Source organism: Gymnodraco acuticeps, unplaced genomic scaffold, assembly GCF_902827175.1.
Source record: "Gymnodraco acuticeps unplaced genomic scaffold, fGymAcu1.1, whole genome shotgun sequence".
Lineage (NCBI taxonomy): Eukaryota > Metazoa > Chordata > Actinopteri > Perciformes > Bathydraconidae > Gymnodraco > Gymnodraco acuticeps.
In genome coordinates this window covers 662,917-686,219 of record NW_022991123.1, presented here as the reverse complement: position 1 = coordinate 686,219, position 23,303 = coordinate 662,917, and the positions used below count along the sequence as shown (strand labels likewise).

Genomic DNA, 23,303 nt, shown 5'->3' with positions numbered 1-23,303 from the left:
GTCAGGGTTGCCAGGTTCTGTTATCAATAGACCTCACAAACTCCAAACTCAGACACACTGTATGATGGCAATTAATGACTCATTATGAAGAACATACTATCTCAGAATAATATGTATTATATTGGATTATTGATAGTAGTTGCAATTTATTGCTTCTAATTACATAATCCCTTGATCTTAATATATAACAATATGTCACAATGTCTTAGTAAAATAAAGTAATTTAAATATTACCCATTGAAATGTAATAATAGAGGTAGGGTTTGTTGTAGTTAGAGTAAATGCACAAGTATAGTTCAAGTGCCTCAGATTACATTACATTAAAAACTAAATATACTTAATTATGTTACTTTCCACCACTGATGACAGTACGTGAAATCTCGAAATCTGGCAACACATGGGCACGTGTTCCTGATGCTGCCATCTACAGTTTGGCGTTAATCATACCGGATGAGTTCATGGAGGTATGAAGAGTCTGATTTCTGTCTTCCAGTTATACAAACATCTGGAAAGCTGAGGTTCTTTACAAGTGCCGGCTTGGTGTCTACTGCAAATCAGGTAACCACTAAACCCGTTTTTTCTTTTGTATTTTCAGGCCAGAAGTCGCTCTTTGGTATGACCACACATTATGCTTATGCTTCAATTTCGAAGCTCACTGGACTTTATCCTAAGTCATAGCTTTATCTCAACGTAACGATAGTTTATTGCGGTAAATTAAACTTTTAGTGGTCGAAAATGTGTTATTTTCTCGTTCCGATAGTTAGCCTAGCCAGTGCTAACAGCATTGTGGTCCTGCGGACTTGCCGTAGCTGTCTTCTTCGTGGTGGGGTAGGGGTTGCCATGGCGACCTCACTCACAAGTTATCGGTGGTAGAAACTGAATTTTAAACCACAGACACAGCATTGAGCGTGAGCACACATAAGAAAGAAATGGCTTCTTGCCTGGTTCCCGACTTCCCGGCCGTCATGGTGGCTCTGGAGCATTTAAAGGAGCTGGACAAACAGCTAAAAGAGGAGAGAGTACCTTTCTTACCTGAAGCCAGCATCAACCTGAGGGAGATAACGGCGGCGATCACTGAACTGGAGGCTGACCGTCATGCCTCTCATGAACATCTAGAGGTGGAAACCATAGAAAACAGCAAGCTAAGACAACAAATTAACAAGATAAGAGAACGTATGAGACAGGAAATCGTGGCTGGTGTAGCAGCAGCCCGGGCATCTAACGCTGAGGAGATTGAGAAGCTGCACAAAGACCTCAAGTCAGTTTGCCAGCTGCAGGAAGTCACTGTGAAGAGGGATGAAGTCCTCTTGAGCCAGAACAAAGCCCTGCACCCAGAGCTAGAGCAAGTGAAGGCTTGGCACGAAGAGATCATAGCGGCTCAGAATGATCAAATCACCTTAAAGTATGGCCTGCAGATGCAGCTGGATCAAACACGTGATTGGATAGAGGATCTGAAGTCCTGCATCGCTGCTGTCGAACAGGATACAATAACACTGCAGCAGAAGATGGTGCTGGAGAGGGAGTCCTTCTCTGTGAGAAAAGACAAGTTGTCCGAAGAGGTGGACCAAGTTGATGAGAAAATTAAACAGCAGAAGCAGGTGGTCATGAGGAGCAGAATAGAGTTGGACGGACTTAATGACAGGAAACAAAACACCCACAATCATCTGGGAGAGCTCATGATGGACCTGGCCAAGCTAGAGAGCAATTTACGAAGACTGGAAGCCTCTCGGTGCCAGAACGAGAAACGGCTGCAGGTGGACAGCCAAAAGCATCAAGAGTTGAGGCAACAGAGAGAAACGCTGCAGAAGGAGTTGCTTGAGTTAGGGGAAGCCTTTAGCAACACCGTCCAGGGTCTTAAAGAGGAAATATCCACGGTGGAAGGTACAATGGAGAAGGGTCGAGAATCCAGATTGCGCTGTCAAAACTCCCTGTCACAAATCTTTGAGGTATTCAAGTGTCAGCGCGAAGAAGAGAAGGAAGTGAGGGCCGAGCATTTCCAAGTGTTGCAGCAGCTGGAGAGATCCAAGCTGCAGCTGGAGGAGCGCATCGCCTCCGTGGTCAGACACGGCAAGGAGATCAAAGAGATGGACAAGCAGATCCGAGAGCTCCTGGAAACGGACACGATCACAAAGCGCGTGTTTGAGAGGAATCAGGAAGAGCTGTGCGACAACGTGGATACTGAGAAGAAGAACATTGAACGTTACGAGGAGGAAAAGAGGCTGACGATGAGGCTCATGCATGAGACGAAGACCAAGCAGGAGGAGCACGTGGCGAAGATGACCTCTGACATCAGCGACACCAGGAGTAGATACCGGGAGCTTCGACAAGAGGAGGCCGCGCTCCACAAGCGTCACCCCAAGAGCACAAATGCGGACTTGCTTATGAGCCACATGACCCAATGTGAGGTGGAGTTCAGACAAGAAGAGACTACATGCCATGAGGAAATAGAGCAGTGCCTCATGGAGGTAGCAACTATCACCATTAGCCATGAAGACAAGCAGAGGGAACTGGAGGAGGAAGAGGACATGTTGAACGATGTGGTGGCAAAGTGGAATGAAGAGCAACCCAGGCACCAGAGGCTGAGGACACTGACCTCCGAGCTGAGGAGGAAGAGGAGCGAGCTGGAGCTGACAATCCAGTCGCTGAAAGAGGAAGCTGGGTCTCTGCTGCAGCCTAAAGAGGAGATGAAGGCCGAGCTGGAGGCGATGAGAAAAAGCTACATGGACGTGCTCGGAACACAGGCCTCAGAGATGAGAGCTGTGGAGATAAGCGTCTACGACAATAGCGTGAAACTGGAGCAGGTCAGCACGGAGAACAGCCGGCTGCACCTCGCCATCCAGCAGATGACGGAGGATGTCACCGGAGCCAGGGAGGACAAAGAGCGATACTGGCAGGAGGTTCAGCAGTTGGAGCGGAACACAAAGACCTTGTTTGAGAGCTTACAGGACGCATGGAGAGTGGATTTACAGACGACCCAGGACTGTCAGAACGGGGACAGTGTTCTGCTGGAGTCCATAAGCGGCGTGTCGAACCACCTGAAGACCAGGAGACAACAGTTAGGCACCATCAGCACACACCTACATTGGGTCATGCTGGACTTCAGCAAGCGGCTGGGGGATACATCCACTGTACAACAGCAGAGCTAGTGTCTCTGAGCACTGTGCATTGAATTCTCAATGTTGTTGTTTAATTGACATTTGAAAGAAGAATAAAGCTCACAGCAAATAAAATGGGTTATAAGGTCTTGTCTCTTAATTTAATTTCAGGCTCATATACACGAGTAGACTTCAGTAAAAGGCATCCATATAGACATATTCAATTTCTAATACAGCATGTAATAAACTTTATATTACCAATTGTTTTTATCATCGATTAAACGGCCCAGATCCTTCTTGAATAATCGTTAAGAATATCAAAAAACTTTGGAATATAGTGAAAGAGGTCGATTGCAGTTTCTTAAAGTCCAAGGTGATGTCTTTAAATGTCTTGTTTTTTATCCCGAAACCCAAAGATATTCACTTCAATGTGATGTAAAACAGAGACAAGAGGAAAGTATCAGTATCGTATGCCATTTTTGCCTCAGAAATTAATTGTAATTAATCATTTTTTATCAAATATCATAATAGTTGGCGTTACTCATCAATGAAACGCTAAGTCGACTAATCGTTGCAGCTCTACTAACTCTCTATATTAACATTTTATATTTGACGTAATAGTGGATGTTCTGACATTTCTTTTGACTTGTCCAACATAGGTGTCAAAAACATGATTAATTTCTTCTTTGGGTCATTCTGAGGCCAATTTACCAAGAGCTCCCTTTTAAACAATTCATGTGACATTTGATTTATGGAGCCTTTGCAAAATCTTTTAGATTTGTTTAGTAACACATTATTGTTAGTGTATCTCTGCCTCACCAGCTCCTACTTTTTCACTGGATTTGGTTGAAATTGGTAGTTTACATCCAAAAACTATTTTTGGAAAATGTGTGTATGTAGTAAGTTAAACTGTTGTGGAATGCTTACAGTAATCAAATTAGTTTGAACAAATGACAAACAAAATCAAAAAAAAGTTTTCAAATACATCCACTAATTGTAAACTTCTTGAAACCAAATGTTTATTATAATAAAATATATTAATATATTTGCAGTATTTTTTATTAATTCATAATAATGTTTACGGAGCTTGCTTGATGGAAACATTTTTTTCATCACATAATGCTCAAATAGTAAAAATGATATAAACACCTTTTATTACTTCATACTATATGTATACATTTAGTAACAACACTACATGTTTGAAGAATGCAGTATTTCCACAAATTCCCAACAAGTTTTTCTTATTTTAACTTTACTAAGAAGTGTTAAAAAAAAGAATAAAAGTGTTGCATGTAAACGTTATAACATTCCCTCTGCCTGTTACATCCATCAGCTGCCATGTTGATTTTCAGCTTGTAAATATAATTAAACTCAGCTTTTCTTTCTCTGCAGGCTGTTAACAGTTTGACCCCCGCTCCTACCAGCAGGTGGCAGAAGAGACCAGCTCTCTCTCACCTGTGACCTTCCTCTGCAGCTAGGGCGGTCAAACAACCACCCCCTTCCCTCAAAACAGAAACACTACGTTCCCGTCACCTGTGTCGCACACTATTATGGACCACACAGAGAAAGAAGGAAAGAAAGGAAAGAAGAAAGAAGGCTGAAACACAAGGCAGCAGCTGCACACGTGGAGCTGGAGGAAATCAGCTGTTATTTCCAGTAAAGAAGGTAAGTCTTTGAAGTCAACTTTGCCTGTAGTTCTACTTCATAAGATATATTTGGGGCTAACAACAGGCTATATATATATCTCTTTATTTTCCTCCTGCTGCTTTAAAGTTAAAGGCCTTTTTGAGTAATGTAATGTTTTACATTTTGGTCACACAAGATATCGTCTTTTCACAGCAAAATGACCGTTGTTAAAACTGTTTTTATGTTGAATGAAATCATAAATATCCAAGTCTAATGTCTGCTGAAGCATTAATAGAGAAGACGCAAATTAGCTACTTTTAGCAAGTATAATGAAGCTAAAATAGAAGTCATAATTCCCTGTGAAACATCACCTTCTAACTGGATTTATTAATCGTAAAAATCATCTGCCTGTTTGTTCACAACTAAAAGAAAATGCCACTTACTTTACTAATGCATAATGTATGTGTTATGTGGGTTGGGTGGCTCCTTAGACCCCATTTGCATGGGAACGTTTGCGTTTACACACCGAATTCGTTTTCAAAAAAATCTTCCGTTCACACGCATTCGGCTCATTTAACGTGTCCGTTCACACGAGACCACTGGAAACTCTGTAGTACATATGCCGGGCCTGTTGTGACACTGTACTTCTGCACGAGACCGCTCGAAAGCGCTGGATACGCTGTAGTACATATCCCGGGCCTGTAAGTGGCGTAGTAACTTCCGCCACAAGAAGACCCCCGAGCATGGTTGCCATGGTTGCCCTTCTGTTTATTCCCCGCGGTGGATTTAGCAACATGTAATTCATGTAATTCTCCATGTCCACTTGTTGCTGATGGTTGTGGTAGAGGAGCTGTAGAGTTTGCACTAACAGCAGAAGTGGGGAGAGGCAGGGAGAGGCGGGGGCCATGGGCGTAATTTCCACTGGGGACAGGGGGGACATGTCCCCCCCTGTTTTTTTGTTACGCAAGCGGTCATCGTCACAGAGGAGCGTCTGTGTGTGTGTGTGGCAGGAGCGCAGAGAGAGAGAAAGAGAGAGAGAGACGGGGGTTGTTGTTAGCATCTGGTGCTAGCTCGGAGCTAACGGAGATAGAAGCTGTTTCAACAATAAGGAGAGGGAGAGCTCTCTCCTGTGGGACTCACTGAGAGGCTGAGATAACGTCAGCTCAGGGAGGTAAAGGACTCGCTGAGCGATTAAATTGTAAACTTTAGTCTTAAGTTATCTCAGTGGGTCTCAAACGGTTTGGTCATCTATGTAAACAACAAATATTTCCATCTATTTAATATAGTTGTTCAAAATAAGTAAAAAAAGAATTCCAATGTCAGTAAACAATAAAAAAGACAGTTTGAAAGCGGAGTGATTAGTCAAATATGCATACATAAAAAGAAAGAATGCAGACTACAGTGCATGACATTAAGGATTTTGGGAGATGGCCCTGTGGGCCATCTAATGGCGCATTTCCACTGCAACGGGGTAGCCCCGTTTAAGCGTCCCTAAGCGTCCTCGCTCTGGCCTCGGGCTGCCTCGCTGGCCGTCCGAGGCCGTGGCGCATTTCCATTACAGTTTAGGACCTGGGGTAGCAACGCTGTTTGGCCGGGCGATTGGCTTTGTTTTTGTTCACATTTCGAGTTGTTCCGTCGAGCTCCCGCTGGATTTGATCATCCCCAATGAGATGTAGGAACGTCGTCACCTCCTCGGTCGACCACGGTGTACTTTTCTTATTAGACGTAGCCATTTTGTAGCTCCTCCGTTTACAAAATGCTGTTTATAAAAATGCTGCAAGCTTGCTTCTAAATATATATGCGACGCTAGGGATGAACTCGCGCGCGATCTTGTGACGATTCTCTCTGATCAATCAGCAGTCGAGAGTGTTGACGTCACTAGTTCAGCCCTGTCTGATAGAACCACGATTTTATGGGGCCGGAAAAAGTACCCGCTAGCCGGTACTAGGCTATATGGAAAGGCCACCAAAAACTGGCCTGGCCGCTTGAGGACGCTTAAACGGGGCTACCCGCTGCAGTGGAAATGCGCCATAAGCTAATTTACAGATGGCCCTGAGCCCAATAGAGATTGCCCTGAAAAATGCTCGCGGACTAAATGACGCACGAAGGGTTTGGGGGGCCTCCCCCTAGAACATTTAGATTTTTGCAGGTCTTAGATGCTGTCTGGTGCATTCTCTAGACCAGTGTTTTTTTCATACCAGGGACCACTTAACCAATAAAAAACCACTCGCGGACCACCTAACTCCAAAAATATCCAAAGACACATCGTTTATCTAGAACAGATTACAAATCGCATGCAAATGGTACAAACAAGTGGCAACATGTGTGATGAAGGTGTTGCGCTGGGCTATATCATGCAATCGAAAGTGAAACTTAAGCTCGTTCCATTGCGGAGATATTCCCGCGAGAGTGTGAAAAACTTAAATTCATTTATTTCAAATGTGAAATTTGACCAATATACTCACGGACCACTAGGGGGCGCTCACGGACCACCAGTGGTCCGCGGACCACACTTTGAGAAGCACTGCTCTAGACTGAATTATAAGATGAACCACCACAATATTATATTGTTCAATTTTAATGTTATTCTTCATTTCACTTGTTTGTTTGTTCTTGTTTGTGTTTGCTCGCTTGCATGCCCTGCATAGCTATAAGAAATACTTAAGTTGTTGGTCAAGACACTTTCTATCTGATGAAGGCAAATGCCTTCCCAGATGTAAAAGAGTAGAAAACATTACATTCAGTTATAACTGCCAAAACAAACATTATTTACACTATTATGGCCCCTGTTAAAAATGTTTGTAATGTTATCTACTGTAAGTTGGTCGAACGAATGCCTCCTCATCCGGAAGCTGACCGAGCAGACCCGAGCAGCAGTCGAGAGGAGCCGAGCGCATCCGCGAAGCACACAAAATGGCGACGTCAGAGTTAGCCGGCAAATCTAAATCTCTTCGGTCAAAATGTCCGGTCAAAATAATTTCCCTTTAGTGCAATACCGCTTCAGTTGCGCCACTTATGTGACAGACAAGAAGAGTATGTGACAGACAAGAAGAGTATGTGACAGACAAGAATAGTCAATTCTAATGTCTAACACTTAATGTGGAGAAAGAGATGTCCTGTATGGGTTGATTGTGCGTTGATCTGTTGGTAATGCCTCTGGGTTCCGGCGGGCATGTAAACAAATGCATAATGCTGCGCTATACTTTGTGGCCTCACCCAGTTGCATAGCGACACTTATTGTTTAGGTGTCTTTTAATAAGCAGGTAGTCATATCATTAGCTAGAACTAGCTGGATCTGATCGATATGGACATAAACGCGAGTGAAATCTAATCTGACGGGAGAGAGAGATCAGCTGCTGCTGACGAGTCGACACACAGCTCTGCATGATCACATGCAGCGGTGAGCGGACAAAACACACACTTCAGGTTAGAATATCACACGTAGCTATTTTAATTACCTCTCAAACTACCGTAACTAGTTATAGATATGTTTAGTTTTACTGTCGGGTCACTCATTACTGATCCGCGAGCTGCATGATACTGGCATAATAGATTGCCCGATCGGGCAACCAGCAGGTGAGGCTTCATTGCCCGAGCTAAATACTAGATGGCCCCGGGCCATCTAGTCCTTAATGTCGAGCCCTGAGACTAGGTAAGATAAAGATAGGAGAGAGGAGTTGATCAATGATGTGTTATTGGTTATGAGCATATTCGAATGGTTTTTTGAATATTGAAATATATATACAGTTCTGTTTCATATGTTGAGAGCTGTATCCATACATCTCTTCATTTGTGCACCAGATTGATGCCTTTAACTTCAATTAAAAGAAAAAAATCTTACCGGGGGTGCACCTCACATCCCTATGTGAGGTCATCACAAATAAAGCAGGTTCATGGATAGATACGTTTGCGCACTCATTATATACACTACACATTTTTCTTGGATTAGTTAACACCATAGTCCCTAATATATATTTGTAGAAAGGCAGGAAATGGAATTAAATCGAGAACAATGTTTCATTGCGGAGGACCCCCTGTTTTGTGTCCCCCCCACTTCTTAAACCTAAGTTACAACCTTGGGCGGGGCTATGGCTCATCGTTATCAGGAAATGATCGTATAGGGCGTACACATGGAGCCGTTTGCCCCCCCCAGAGCGTTCCGGTTGCAGATCTATGCACCTTGGGACCCGTTATGGTTTGCGGGGTCCGTTTTCGCGTTTCCGTTACGGCGTTGTGTGAACGAACGGGCTAAACGAAAGAGAAAAGTTGCGGATACAACCGTTTGCGTTCTCGTGTAAACAGCACATTAATGCTATAGTGTGTATTCCCTAATATTTGAAGTAGAGGAGGCTCCCCCTCTAAAGGTTAGGAGTGTTAAAGTAGCAATTTAATACCACCATCTAGATTACATACATGATGAAGATTTAAGGGTCTGAAGTATATATCACGCATATTCTCAAACATGTATGCACGTGTGTAAGTCTATGTACATTTTAAGAAAATATTGAAACCGAAGGCGTATTTTCGGTGAACTGTTGTTTTTAAGGGGCCCTATTTTGCTTTTTGGGGTTTTCCCTTTCCTGTAGTGTGTAATATAAGTTGTTGCACATGTAAGGGGTTTTCCAAGGCTAGAATCCCCCCCCCCCCCCCCCTGCCTGAATGTCATAATGGCATCACGATGCAACGCCTGTGTTTCATTGGCTAGTGCTCCAACACATTGTACGTTAAGGGGCGGGACATCTCTTAGCTCTTGACAAATCACTAATCACCAATCAGAAAAGACTGGGCTCTGGTTTCGGACAGAGGGTGATAAGAGGTGGCAGTATGAGAAGAATAAAGAGCTTTTTGAACTTTCAAGCATGGGAACATGTCACAGAAGAAGCAACAAATATAAATTTGAACCTCAAAATTAGCAGAATATGTCCTAAAAAAAGTGTTCCTTGCAGTAAAAAATAAATGGCTTAATGGGATTAGATTTACTGTACTGTGTTTCAGGTTGTCGTTTTTTTTACTTACAGTCTTGACCTTCAATGTAAATATGTCATACAAAAAAATAAAAAAATGTAGCCATATAGATAACATCATTGTTTTTCAGTGAGCCAGTCTAAAACTTTGGCTCAGATTGAAATATGTCAACTATTTGATGGATTACCATGACATTTGGTACACATATACTCCTTAGGATGCATCGCTAAAAGTATTGTTTGTTAGGTCGCATTCACACCTAATAGTCCGTTTTCAGGTGCGCACCAGACGAGAGATTGTTACATTTTTCAGAATGTTCGGTAACCTTCACACGGGCAAAACTCAAACGGACTATAAACTTTAAACACAAGTCATGTGTTCAACCATTGGTCAGACATTAAGGGGGTAAAAACGCAAATCCCGACAATTTCTACCGGAGCCTCCGCCAGTGGGGATGCTGTGGGGTAGCTTGACGTTTCATAGAGGGTGCTCAAACTTTTAGGGTTTCCCTTTAATGTACCGGCGCTACAGTTTAATTTTCTACTGCAAATACACAATAGACTATACTTGTTACAATGAAGGCTCGATAATCAGCTCACGGCATATAGGTGTAAGCAGGGGTAAAGTGCTATGTTTACAAGTGGGGGGTGGACCTAACATCCTCTAGGGGGGGCCCCCCGGGAAGATTTTTTTTTTTTAAATGTTGAAGTTAAAAGCATCAATCTGGTGCACTTTGAGAGCAACATGAGAGATCTATGGATACATCTCTCAACACCCATATGAACAGATTTATTTTTCTTTATGGATATTTTACAAATAACTCCCCTTTTAAACTCTATTCTTGTTTTACTGTCATAGTATTTCATAACGGTTTTTCATTTATTCCCTTATTGTTTTATAACTATAATGATCATATGAAGGTGTGCCTCGGAAATAATTGTTTACATAAATCCTCACAAAACGGTTTGAGACCCACTGAGATAACTTAGACTAAAGTTAACTATCTAAACACTCAGAGAGTCCTTAAGCTCACCTGAGTCCCTCAGTCTTATATCCGTTAGTGCAGTTAGCTAAACAGATGCTAACAACACGGTCCCTGGCACCGGTGAGCTCTCTCTCTCGCTCGCTTAATCACACTAAATGTGCGCCTGCCACACACACACAGAGCCGAGCTTGAATGAAACACAGAGACCCAGAAGTACTTGTTCTGTGGCATATTTTTTTTCGAATCAATCATTTTTCAAATTATGAATTTCACAGGTAAAAATAAAAAAAGACACATACAGTTCTTGGCGGTGCTTGGGGGGTGCTATGGATATCCTATAGGGGCGGCCTATTGGCCATTGGGAATACCGGGAGTTTTCCCGGTGGGCCGGTACCAAAGTGGGCCGGTCGGACAATTCACTAGCAACCCCCGTCCCCGTTGACATTTGACTAGCGGTACCGACTACCGAGTTGGGCCGGTCGGCAGGTCGAGTTTCCCGGGCTGATTTTTAGTCCCAGTCCGCCCCTGTGTATAGTTGACGGAGCATTTTTACTGTTAGAACACTGTTCAACACTTCATTCTGCTTCACTCTTTAACTAAACAACCTCTTTAACTAAACAAAATCTTTTTTGAAGACATCCGCGTTCTTGTAATGCGTAAATACTACACTTGGTGCGGACTGCGTTCACACCAGCGATGAACCGCTCCTGAGTTAACTAGCAAGCTCTCCGAGACCACCTCTTTTAGCGGACCAGAGTCCGGTTGTTTAGTTCACTTCAGAGGTCTCGGACTGCGTTCACACCGACCCAAACGAACTGCACCAACCGGCTAAACGCACCAGGGTTCGATTCAACCGAACTATAAAAGGCTGGTGGTGTGAATGTAGTTTCTTTATTTACACATAAAAAAGAAAAAGATACAATGTATAATTTTCAACTTGAGGGAGAAATGCATTCTGGCCTTCACTTGGTAGGATTATTAGAAAATAGTTACGCCATCATAATAAAAATTATTTGTATTTATCAAATAAAAAAAATGAGACAAAGTTCAGTATTATATTACAATTCCATTAAGCATCCCATAAACACCCATCTGTTCCACGAGTTGAATAGATCAGTCATAGTCATCATAACACACACAAACAAGCATGGTATGAACAAACACCTTTATTAACACTCGGAGCATGCACTCATGTGATATAGTGAGAATCTTCGTTACCAGGAAGTATAAAGGAGAAAACAAAGCAAGCCGTAGTCATGATAGGCCTTTAGACTGAAAGATGAAGGAAAACATTGCTGGGACCAAGCTTATAAAAGGAGTCCAAATGGAAGATATTGGTTAGTTAGAATGACTTATTTTGCTTAGAACTTAATTATCTTTTCAATTTCTGTGTGTGCACAAAAGGAAGTCTCTTTTTTAAATACGGTAGTATTATTTAATAACACAAACGCACACACATCACTTGTAAATAGTTTCACCTATGGGGAGAACATCACACACACTCACATGCGCACAAAAACACACATTTGAATATCATGTGGCAGCTGCCCTTTAATGTGGAAATGTCAATATGCCACTAAAGGATATCGTAACACACACACACACTCACGTATACACACTCACACACCACTACAGTTAATTATTCTGCCTGGAGCCACAATGGATTGTCTACGCAGGATATGAGTCACGCTGCCCTCACAGTAGCACACACACTATATCAATGAATGCACATTCACCCTGTTTGTAAATCAGGCGCTTTTGAAAGGTGTTTTATCTTCTGCTGGTTTAAAAAAAAAAAAGTCTATTCTGTAACAATCCTGTGTGTCCGTCTAACGCGGGCGGGTTGTGACTCGTTGTTAATGTTTGGAGACTATGCAGACCTGCGTGTTCAGACGTGAGTCACCATCACAGGTCAGCAGAGCTTTTAGATCTCTGTAATGTGCGCTGGTCTGTGAGCTGACACACTGACGTCCGAGCAACACGGTGGAACGCTCCCTGACTCCATTCTGTTGGTTTAAGAGATCCGGATAGAGAGGAATATAGGGGCTTTGTTTCTGCTTGGCAAACATTGTTTTAATCAGCAAGGACACACAAGAGCAATGTGTAATATTAAACAAGAGGAACAGCTGGAGGCTTTACGTAGTTTGTTTGTTGTGTTGATTACCCAATTTAACAAAAAGACAATGAAAGAGGCCCTGTTGTGTTCTTTGGAGTATTCCCTTTCCTGTGTTTTTGTAAATGGTCTTCAAAGGCTAAAATCCCAAAGTTCCCTCTAGACGGAGTTTCTCCTATTGATTTCAAATTAAATGTTTTAATTAAAAACACTTAAAACCCTGTTTTAATCAGTAACCCGTTAAGGGGAGCCTTGAACCACAGTTTTGAAATAGCTCAATACATTTTGATCCGAGAACCAAAATAGTATAACTAATAAGTCAAATGCACTACTGCACATGGAAAAGAACATTACACTCTGATGTAACACAAGTTACTGTAAACTGCGATCAAAGTGACCTCAGTGTCGTGACAACACACAATCCAAGGAAGTCATTGTTACAAACCACACACACAATCACACACACACACACTCATGATTGGTTTAGTCATGCAATCATTGTTGCAATTTGTGTGTTTGTGAGGGCGCGACTCCATGTTACTTTATGCTTTTGCTTGTTGTTTGGGCAAAGGTGAGACGATCTAATATGTGTGTATCCGTAACAACTCTGCACACACTCAAGCTTGTGTGTTTGTGAGACTGTGAGAGAGCTGCCGTTTGGATTGTGCAGTGAATCCCTCTCTCCCTCACTAGCACATGACGTGAATTGCTCCATATGGCGTGGTGACGTACTTCCTAGTCTCTCTCTTTCTCTCCCCTGTCCTCCCCGAGGCTTTATAGGCAGCAGTTAACCGTGAAAGGGCATTCTTTTAAACAAATACACATCTGTTTCCAGTTTCAGAGAAAACCTTTTCAGCTCAGACAGGAAACCTAAACCAGTAAACAAACCTTGTCTGTAAAAAGGGTATTACCGGTGTTTAAAAGGAGGCATTCAAAACAAACTCTGTTCAGAGTGGACATAGCCGTGGACATGATGGACACTATTGGTAAGAGGCAGCTATTTTTTCTTTTACTGATTATTTGGATGCATCATATCAGCTGTACTGTGTTTCTGACTTATGGTGGTGCTGTTACTTTATTTAATACCTGGGTCTGGCTGGTGTATATGGATAAATATAGACCCATATAATGATTAACAGAAAGATTTATGACCTACATTTGGGAAGAATTGGAAGCTGGTTCTTTTCACAGAGGTTGTTTGGCTCAATCACACACAACTGGATTGATCCTGAACATCAGTGGTTAAACAGGATGTGACCTTCTGTAGTCCAATAGTTGTGGTGTAGAGGAGTTGGCAGTTTGGTTTTCTCAGTTTAGAAAGCCATATTTGTGGCTTGCCATTATAGAAACGTTTCCTTATGGCTCTCTCATACGTCTGCTTTTACAAATCAGATTTAGAGTACTTTCCCACAGTTGACAGTTGCTCCATTTTAATTTAAAATAATTAAAATCTACAATAGAATAGAAATATTAAAATGAACATTAGAAGTAAAATTGGGCAATACAAATATTTTAAAAAACAATAATAATAAATAATATTTACATAGCGCCTTTCCCAGTGCTCTCTATATATAAATATGTATTTGAACATAAGAAGTATGAAGTAGTACATTATGCTTGGTGTATATTACAATATATACAGTGGTGTATTATGAAAAGCAGATTATGGCTCAAATGTAATACAGTAATAATATTTGGCCCTTACTTTATCATCAATATAAGAGTCGCAATTCTGTTCATAACATTGAGTCTAAGTTCAGCTGAGGTCTTTTTATTGTTGTTTATTTGTCTGCTACATTTTGAAGTGGAACATGTTTGATGCCTTTTGGCAAACGACCAGCCAATTTGACCCACTTTGCTTTGACCTACTTTCGTTCAAAGTCCTTACAAACAAACAGCTGCTGTGTTTAATAGTCATGGAAGCATCAACTACACAAACATATGGTGTGTGTGTGCGTGTGTGTGTGCGTGTGTGTGCGGCATGGATACTATCAGGGTGTGACCTCGGCAAACTTCCAATCTGTAAACCTACAATTTCAAATTGAAAGTTGCCTCCTTAAAGTTCTCATATGCTGCCTGGTTTACAAACTGTATGGGATCAGTGTTGAAAAGCATTGTTATCAACATTATACAACATAGTATTCATATTCCTTGTAATGTGTTATAAAGGTTTTTGTGCATGTAAATGGTCTGCAAAGGCTAAAATCCCAAAGTTGGCACCAGAGGGCGTTTCTCTAACCTTGAGTTCTAGTGTTATGTTATGGCTGTCTGTACGGGAGATCCTGTGTAAATGAATAATGTTATTTTAAATGTTACTTTGAGTAACAAGGAAGTTATTTCGGCTTGAGCGCATGAACACAAAACTACTTGATTGACCAATGTGTCATTACAGTTACAAAATGCTGAATGTTTGTCTCCATCCTCACACACCTCACCATCTTATACTTCCTCTCAGTGTGTCCGATGGGTGGGGGGGCCACCAGGCTGTACAGCGCCCTGACTGCGCCCCTCAGCAGCTCTCCTCTCCCCCCGCCTGCAGTCACAAACCTGGATCCAGCATTCTGTCAGGTCAGTGGCTCCTCCTCCTCTGCTCACTGTACAAATGTAAACAAAAAGTACAGATACTGTGTCTCCAAAACATTGTACTGCTAAATGATGATTCTTGACATTTAACTTTTTGCTGGCAAAATAATGTCTTTTTAGTTTTTACACAATGAAAGCCCCCATACATAAAGGAAGAGGATAAGGGCCACATGTGAAATATTTCTTTGAGATCTGACCATGAGTTCATCTTTTTGTTTTGTTCTGAGATTAAAGTCAGATACAGAGAAAAAAAGTCAAACTCCTGGTAACAATTTCAGATACAGAGAAAAAAGTCGGATACAGAGAAAAAAGTCGGATACAGAGAAAAAAGTCGGATAAAGAGAAAAAAGTCGGATACAGAGAAAAAAGCCGGATACAGAGAAAAAAGTCGGATAAAGAGAAAAAAGTCGGATACAGAGAAAAAAGTCGGATAAAGAGAAAAAAGTCGGATAAAGAGAAAAAAGTCGGATACAGAGAAAAAAGTCGGATACAGAGAAAAAAGTCGGATACAGAGAAAAAAGTCGGATAAAGAGAAAAAAGTCGGATAAAGAGAAAAAAGTCGGATAAAGAGAAAAAAGTCGGATACAGAGAAAAAAGTCGGATACAGAGAAAAAAGTCGGATACAGAGAAAAAAGTCGGATAAAGAGAAAAAAGTCGGATACAGAGAAAAAAGTCGGATAAAGAGAAAAAAGTCGGATAAAGAGAAAAAAAGTCGGATACAGAGAAAAAAGTCGGATACAGAGAAAAAGTCGGATAAAGAAAAAAAAAGTCGGATACAGAGAAAAAAGTCGGATAAAGAGAAAAAAGTCGGATACAGAGAAAAAAGTCGGATACAGAGAAAAAAGTCGGATAAAGAGAAAAAAGTCGGATACAGAGAAAAAAGTCGGATAAAGAGAAAAAAGTCGGATACAGAGAAAAAAGTCGGATAAAGAGAAAAAAGTCGGATACAGAGAAAAAAGTCGGATACAGAGAAAAAAGTCGGATACAGAGAAAAAAGTCGGTTACAGAGAAAAAAGTCAGACACAGAGAAACAAGTCAGTTACGGAGAAGGAGGTCGTATACGGAGGGAAAAGTCAGATAAGGCAAGTTTATTTAAATAGCACCTTTCAACCCAAGGCAATTCAAAAAGTTTACAAAAAATGAAACACATTAAGAGCATTAAGAATAAAGAGAATAGAATAAACATAAAATAGAATAACATAGGTATACAATACATGAGTAAAAGTTACAGTGCAGTCTAATTTAAAAGCAAAAAGCAAAGCCTTCAGCCTGGATTCTAAAGCAGGATTCTGGGAGTTTGTTCCAGATATTTGGAACATAATAACTGGAGATAAGGAGAAGATTGTCAAGAGGTCAGAATCCTGAGAATTGTGACTTTAATCTCAGAACAAAGAAAAATCATCAGATCTCAAGAAAAGAGTCACATGTTGCCCTGATTCTCTTCCATAGTCAATGCATTATTATCTTCCTTTCACAGTGTATTAGTTTAAACTGTCAATCGCATCTGTAAACAATTCTAGAGGAGAGACATTACTGCGTATTAAAAGAGCTGGTTCTATACTTCATGTCAAATATTATGTAGACATACGTTTGCCTTGTTCTGTGGAAAGACGATTAGGGAAATAATAATTGAATGAAATGTGAAAATGTACATCATGCGAAGAACATGTACTTGTTATCTTATTCTGTGAGCAATGCTCAGCTCTCTAAATACATTTGTGCACAGCCCGCCCTCCACTTTAAAGTACAATACACTGTAGTGTGTAGTATATTTTCATATTATAATTGTCCTGAGTGTTTTAGTGTATTAGCTTGTAAGGTTCTTTGTATATTTAAATGTTCTGTATGTTTGTTTCATCTTATATGGATGGCTGGAAACATTTATAAAAAGCTGGTAAAAAAAGAAGTGTGTGTGTGTGTGTGTGTGTGTGTGTGTGTGTGTGTGTGTGTGTGTGTGTGTGTGTGTGTGTGTGTGTGTGTGTGTGTGTGTGTGTGTGTGTGTGTGTGTGTGTGTGTGTGTGTGTGTGTGTGTGTGTGTGTGTGTGTGTGTGTGTGTGTGTGTGTGTGTGTGTGTGTGTGTGTGTGTGTGTGTGTGTGTGTGTGTGTGTGTGTGTGTGTGTGTGTGTGTGTGTGTGTGTGTGTGTGTGTGTGTGTGTGTGTGTGTGTGTGTGTGTGTGTGTGTGTGTGTGTTGCAGAAGGGGGCCCCTGTGTGTCCCGCAGAGCTGCTCAGACAGTGTGAGGAGGCCCTCAGGGGCCGAGCGCCTCGCTTCCACAGGAAGTTCACTCAGCTGCAGGATGGAGGCGGCGCCCCCAGCAGCTCCATCAGGGTGATGCAGTGGAACATACTGGCCCAAGGTACACTGCTTCAGCCTGAATAATACACACACTGGAGTTTAGGCTCACATTTATCTACAAACAAAATCCAGCTTCATACAGTTCCCACGGTCATGGAATTGATTTGTGTTTACTGACATTGTTACAGTTATATAAGGGATAATGGGCATGGAGGCGCTCATTAATGAAAAGGGAACACCAGAGGGCAAAGGTGTTCTTTTTTCCTGCTTATTACCGATGACATACGAAATAAAACAACAACTTGATTCAAAATATTGATTTAAATTAAAGTTGTTTAAAATGATCCGTTGCACTGCGTACCAACAGCTAGAACTACTGCGACAACAACTTAAACTGAAGGCAGCACTGTTCGAGGTTTTCTGTAATTGTCCAAGTCTGTTACATTTTCTTACCATTAACCAGTCCTTAAACACTGCTAGAGCCCAGACCATTTCCCTGTTTACTTCCTGTTTGTCTTCTTCTGCTGATTTCCCTGACGTCCAGCGCTCTATATTTTAACCTCTTTCCTTTTCTTGTTTTCTTTTTTTTCTTTACTGGGGACAGTTTAGCCATCAGTAATTGAACGTTTAGTGCTCTCCGCAAATATCAAAATGAATATTCAAAAAGTAATCCATGGATAAAAAAACTTGTTGCAGGATTCAAAACTCTGGACCAATTCTGAACTGGGGTTGGAGCTGCACAATTCATGTTATTCTTATCAAAATCGCTATATGGACTTGTGTAATATTCAAATAGCAGGAGGACAATACTGAGACCTACCAATCATATTCTACAGACATAACAAAACATCCTTTTATGGTAGAAATCCTTTTAAGACGACACATTGTGCTCATTTGCAGGTTCATATCTGTATTCTGTTCCTCTACTGTGACATGTCTCCATGCTTTCATGTTCAAAAAACTCTTTATTGCTCTCATGCTCTCTGTCTGAAACCAGAGCCCAGTCTGCTCTGATTGGTTAGCTGGTCGGCTCTGTTGTGAATGGCCACTATTTGTAGCACTTTATTATAATTATTATATCAAATGTTTGTCCAAGAGATGCTCATTTGCAACGACTTTAAGAAAAGTCAGTAACTTTTCCTGCCTGACACACACACACACACACACACACACACACACACACACACACACACACACACACACACACACACACACACACACACACACACACACACAGAGAGGGGAGTTTTTCTCGATGCCTCATTCAGCAGAGTGTGACTACAGGCGGTGTATTCTCCTGTGTGTAGGGATCGGTTTTGGCATTTGGCCCCTTTCTGGCTAACTGTTGTTCAGCTCCTCCACGTTATCTCCACCCTAATACTCTTCCCTCCCCCCGTCTGGCAGCTCTTGGCGAGGGGCTTGACAGCTTTGTCCAGTGTCCCCCGGAGGCCCTCAGCTGGTCCCGCAGGAAGTACCTCATCTTAGAGGAGATCCTCACCTACCGCCCTCACATCCTGTGTCTGCAGGAAGTGGACCACTACTACGACACCCTCCAGCCGGTCCTCGCAGGCCTGGGCTACAGCAGCAACTTCTGCCCCAAGCCCTGGTCCCCCTGCCTGGATGTGGAGGGCAACAACGGCCCCGACGGCTGCGCGCTGTTCTACGACGAGTCGCGTTTTGAGTTTCTGGACAGCGTCAACCTCCAGCTCTCCACCATGAGGATTCCAACCAATCAGGTGGGTGGAATTTAAAGCCACACTTGGAAACATAAAAAGCGAAAATACACAATTTGTACCCAGCTCTTTGTGTTGTTAGTTTGTTTGTTTTGCAAGTGGGGATGCAATATTATTGCTTTTTATCTCTTTCAATGTTTTTCTTTAATTTAAATATATTTTATTCTTTAAATGTTTTTTTATGTAGTTTTTGGGGGGGAGAGATTCCTTTGTTTAATATAGAATATTCAAACCCTCGCACACTCAATACAAATACAATTATTTATTAAAAAAAGGACATTTAAAAAGCTTCTCGTCAGTGCGTGGTTGGCTGGTTTTACTTCCAGTCATAGTCCTTTGAGATTTCTGTATGTATATTTATTCCTTACATTTTATTTGTATATAATGCAGCATCTTTTTGTCTTTATGGTTTAGTATGGAATAAAGAAAAGTGCATGTCAAACAAATGTCCTAAAAGGCATAGTAAAGTAGGCACTAAAAGGTTTATATAATGAACTTACAAAAAGTAATATAATTGAAATTCATCAAAAAGAATTGAATACTATGTTTCAATAAATGTCATAGAAGAGTTTTGTTTCATCTTCTGCAATTTATTTACTTTACTAATCTATAAACGTAATCTTTAATCTTTAAATGTAATTTAATGCATTGTGAAGTTAACATATAAACATGTAACATGTAAACATCAAAATCTCATAGTGTATTGCTCATTATTAATGTCATTAAAATGTCCTAAAAGAGTTAGTATGCCATCATAGGAAATACAAAACTCATATTAAAGTATGCCTTTAAAAGTCATATTATAGTATTTCATGAAAATAACAAAAACTAATTCATAAAAAGTATTTTAGTTTAAACTGTATGTGCAATTTCTCTCATTCTGCCTGTGCTGCAGCACCTCTTTTCACCCTCTGTCTGAAACCAGAGCCCAGTCTGCTCTGATTGGTTAGCTGGCCGGCTCTGTTGTGATTGGTGACTCGGTCAGAGATGTCCCGCCCCTTTAGCCTATCACCTACAATGGTTGGAGCACTAGCAAATAAGAGAGTGAGTGTTACATAGTGATGTCACTATGTTACAGAAATAAAAAAGGACTACAAATGAGGCGTTTCAGGCAGGGGGGAGGGGAGGGGAGTGTGTGGGAGAGAAACTATGGGATTAGTTTTGTATCATAAAGATAAAGCAACACTTTCTCAGAAAAAAGAAAAACTAAGTTTAAAAGAAAAAAAACTGAGTCAGCAAAATAAAATAAATTTCAAAAATAAAACTATAAGTTGCAAACAAATCATTTGTGTAATCATGTGAACTATAAGTCTTTGTTCTTTGTTTTAACATAGGTTTCTGTTTGCAGTTCTTGTTTCTTCTTTCTCAATGATCAGACTTTTGCTCTCGCTGCAGCTCTTCTCGTTTGCGCTCCCTCATTTTTTATTTTAGATTTTGACACAAACATCCCAGGTGGGCGGGACTTTCAGGGGTGCGTCCCCATTGGCTACTCACTTTTTGAGTGACAGTCCACTACACCACAGATGTACCTGTTGATGTACCTGTGTACCACGAGAAAGTTTCTCATGCTCACCAGCGCACAGAAACCTTTCTAACACACTACAGGAAAGGGAAACTTTATTTTATTTATGCTGCAGTTTCTTGTTGTTTTGGTTTGGGTTGGCTGGCTTATTTATTTATGATATGGTTGTATTTATTAGATGTTATGTTTATCTTAGAAATAAAATAACTCTGCCCTCTCTTACCACAGGTCGCCGTGGTGACGATGCTGCGCTGCCGTAGCTCGGGGAGATGTGTGTGCGTGGCAGTGACCCACCTGAAGGCTCGCTCCGGCTGGGAGTGGCTCCGCAGCGCGCAGGGCTCCGACCTGCTGAGACACCTCCAGACTCTGGTCCAGAAACACGCCCACGACTCTGCAGGCGCCCAGACTCTGGACATTCCTCTGCTCATATGTGGAGATTTCAACGCCATCCCGACTGAGGAGGTGTACCGACGTTTCGCCGCATCGCCTCTTGGTTTGGACTCCGCCTACAAGAGGCTCAGTAAGGACGGTTCCACTGAGCCGGAGTACACAACGTGGAAGATCCGTCCTACGGGTGAGTGCTGCGCAACCCTGGACTACATCTGGTACAGTCGGGACACACTGAGGGTGGACGCAGTTTTGGACATGCCAACAGAGGAACAGATTGGGCCCAACAGGCTTCCGTCCTTTAGCTATCCGTCCGACCATCTCTCTCTGGTTTGTGACTTCAGCTTGAAGGAGGAGGAGTGAGGTGAAGCAGAAGATGAAGAGAAACTGTGGCTCCTGGTTGGCTTCTCTCCACAAGAAAGCTTCAGGATGTGACGCCACGTGGGAGCGATGATGGAGACGGACACGGAGAACTAGAGGGGAGGTTGGGAATTGCAACTGGAATTGAAAAGTCTGATCACTTTACACGCAGAAGTTGCGGAGATATACACTGCAAAAAAATGCAGATGCAAATCTACCTCCCCAAAGTGTAACACTATGCGATATCTGCACCAGGTTACTGACCTGGACCTTCATCAGTACTGAAACACAAATAAAAAAATGTACCAGTATTGACGATACCGGTGATATTGAAATAGTATTGGATGGTGATTGTTCTTGCATTTATATTGTGCCTTTATAGTCCTCCTACCACTCAATGCGCTTTAACACTACCCATTCACACGCTAATGGCAGATCGAGCCACACACCGATGGCTATATCTTGGGGGGATTTGGGGCCCAAGGACACTTCCACATGTGGATTTAAAGAGCCGGATATTGAAACTGTCACACACAAAGGACTGTAACTTCATTACCAAAAAAGAGAAAATACAATAAAATGTAAAGAGGAATTTGCTTGTTTTATTTTTATAAGATATAAGATATTTTGCCCACGATAATTGTATAGTGAAAATCTCATATTGTGTCATTCCTAACACAACACTAAAAACTAGTAAATGTTGTGTTTCACACTTGCCATTGTACTACAGAGTGAGGATGATGTTTCTTTGCAGAATAGTGTTATGTTGATTACTCCCCAATCTGCCTCTCACGTGGTAGGTTGGTAATGAAAGGGATGTTCAGCCCAATCATTCAGTGATTCTTAAAGCAGATTGTTCAGGTTTTAGTTCTCCACGTTTTGAGTTTCTAATCATTTTCAACTCGTATAGTATGTCAAAATATGCCAAAAAACGACAGTATGTCGAAAATATCAGAAACAACGACAAAATAGTATGTCGAAATTATGCAAAATAAAATGTCAAAGATATGTTAAAATGTAGTATGTCAACATTTTCTAAAAAAAAAACATTGTGTTCAGAAAATATCAGAAAAAACGACATGTCGATAAATATTTTTTTAAAACTACATATTGTAGACGACACAGTATAACACATTTTCAGAAATGTCACTTCCACACTGTTCTTTTACTTTTATCAGTTTAGATATTATACTGTACAGGTGTGGTATAAGGTTTACATAAAGTTAAGTTAAGAATATGTTACTTTTTTAAATGGAATGATTGGATCACATACTTACTGTACTATTACATATATTTTAAAGAGGCCCAATTGTGCTTTTTGGGTTTCCCTTTCCTGAATTGTGTAATATAGGTTTACCATGTAAATGGTCTGCAAAGGCTGAAATCCCAAAGTTCCCCCCAGAGGGAGTTTCTCTCCCACACACTCCCCCCCCCCCCCCCCCTGCCTGAAACGCCATTATGATCCTTTGTTTACTTCCATAACAATACGACACCACAATGTAACACTAGCACGTGATAGGCTAAGGGGTGGGACATCTCTAGCAGTTGACCAATAACATTAGAGCCGGCAAGCTAACCAATCAGAGCAGACTGGGCAACACAGGCAGTATGAGGGAAAATAAAGTGCTTTTTGAACATTA

At 41.4% G+C, this 23,303-nt stretch overlaps 2 protein-coding genes across 5 annotated transcripts; both read left to right on the top strand.

Moving 5' to 3' along the window:
• The first annotated feature begins 363 nt into the window (after positions 1–363).
• On the top strand, positions 364–3,230 carry ccdc175 (coiled-coil domain containing 175). Its single transcript, XM_034237151.1, has 2 exons — positions 364–464; positions 596–3,230. Exon 2 carries the CDS (start codon positions 930–932, stop codon positions 3,144–3,146), a length of 2,217 nt encoding a protein of 738 aa, XP_034093042.1. The 5' UTR covers positions 364–464; positions 596–929; the 3' UTR covers positions 3,147–3,230.
• Positions 412–22,255, top strand: LOC117560284 (nocturnin-like). 4 transcript variants are annotated; one of them, XM_034237157.1, is made up of 6 exons: positions 412–558; positions 4,488–4,760; positions 15,240–15,352; positions 17,566–17,722; positions 19,066–19,397; positions 21,145–22,255. In XM_034237157.1, the coding sequence occupies exons 3-6, from the start codon at positions 15,248–15,250 to the stop codon at positions 21,664–21,666; spliced, it is 1,116 nt and encodes a 371-aa protein (XP_034093048.1). In that variant the 5' UTR covers positions 412–558; positions 4,488–4,760; positions 15,240–15,247; the 3' UTR covers positions 21,667–22,255. The 4 variants fall into 4 exon arrangements, with proteins under 4 accessions (XP_034093048.1, XP_034093047.1, XP_034093046.1 ...); XM_034237156.1 differs by having other exon boundaries at positions 17,563–17,722; XM_034237155.1 differs by lacking the exons at positions 412–558; positions 4,488–4,760 and adding an exon at positions 10,635–13,770.
• The last annotated feature ends 1,048 nt before the right edge of the window (positions 22,256–23,303 follow it).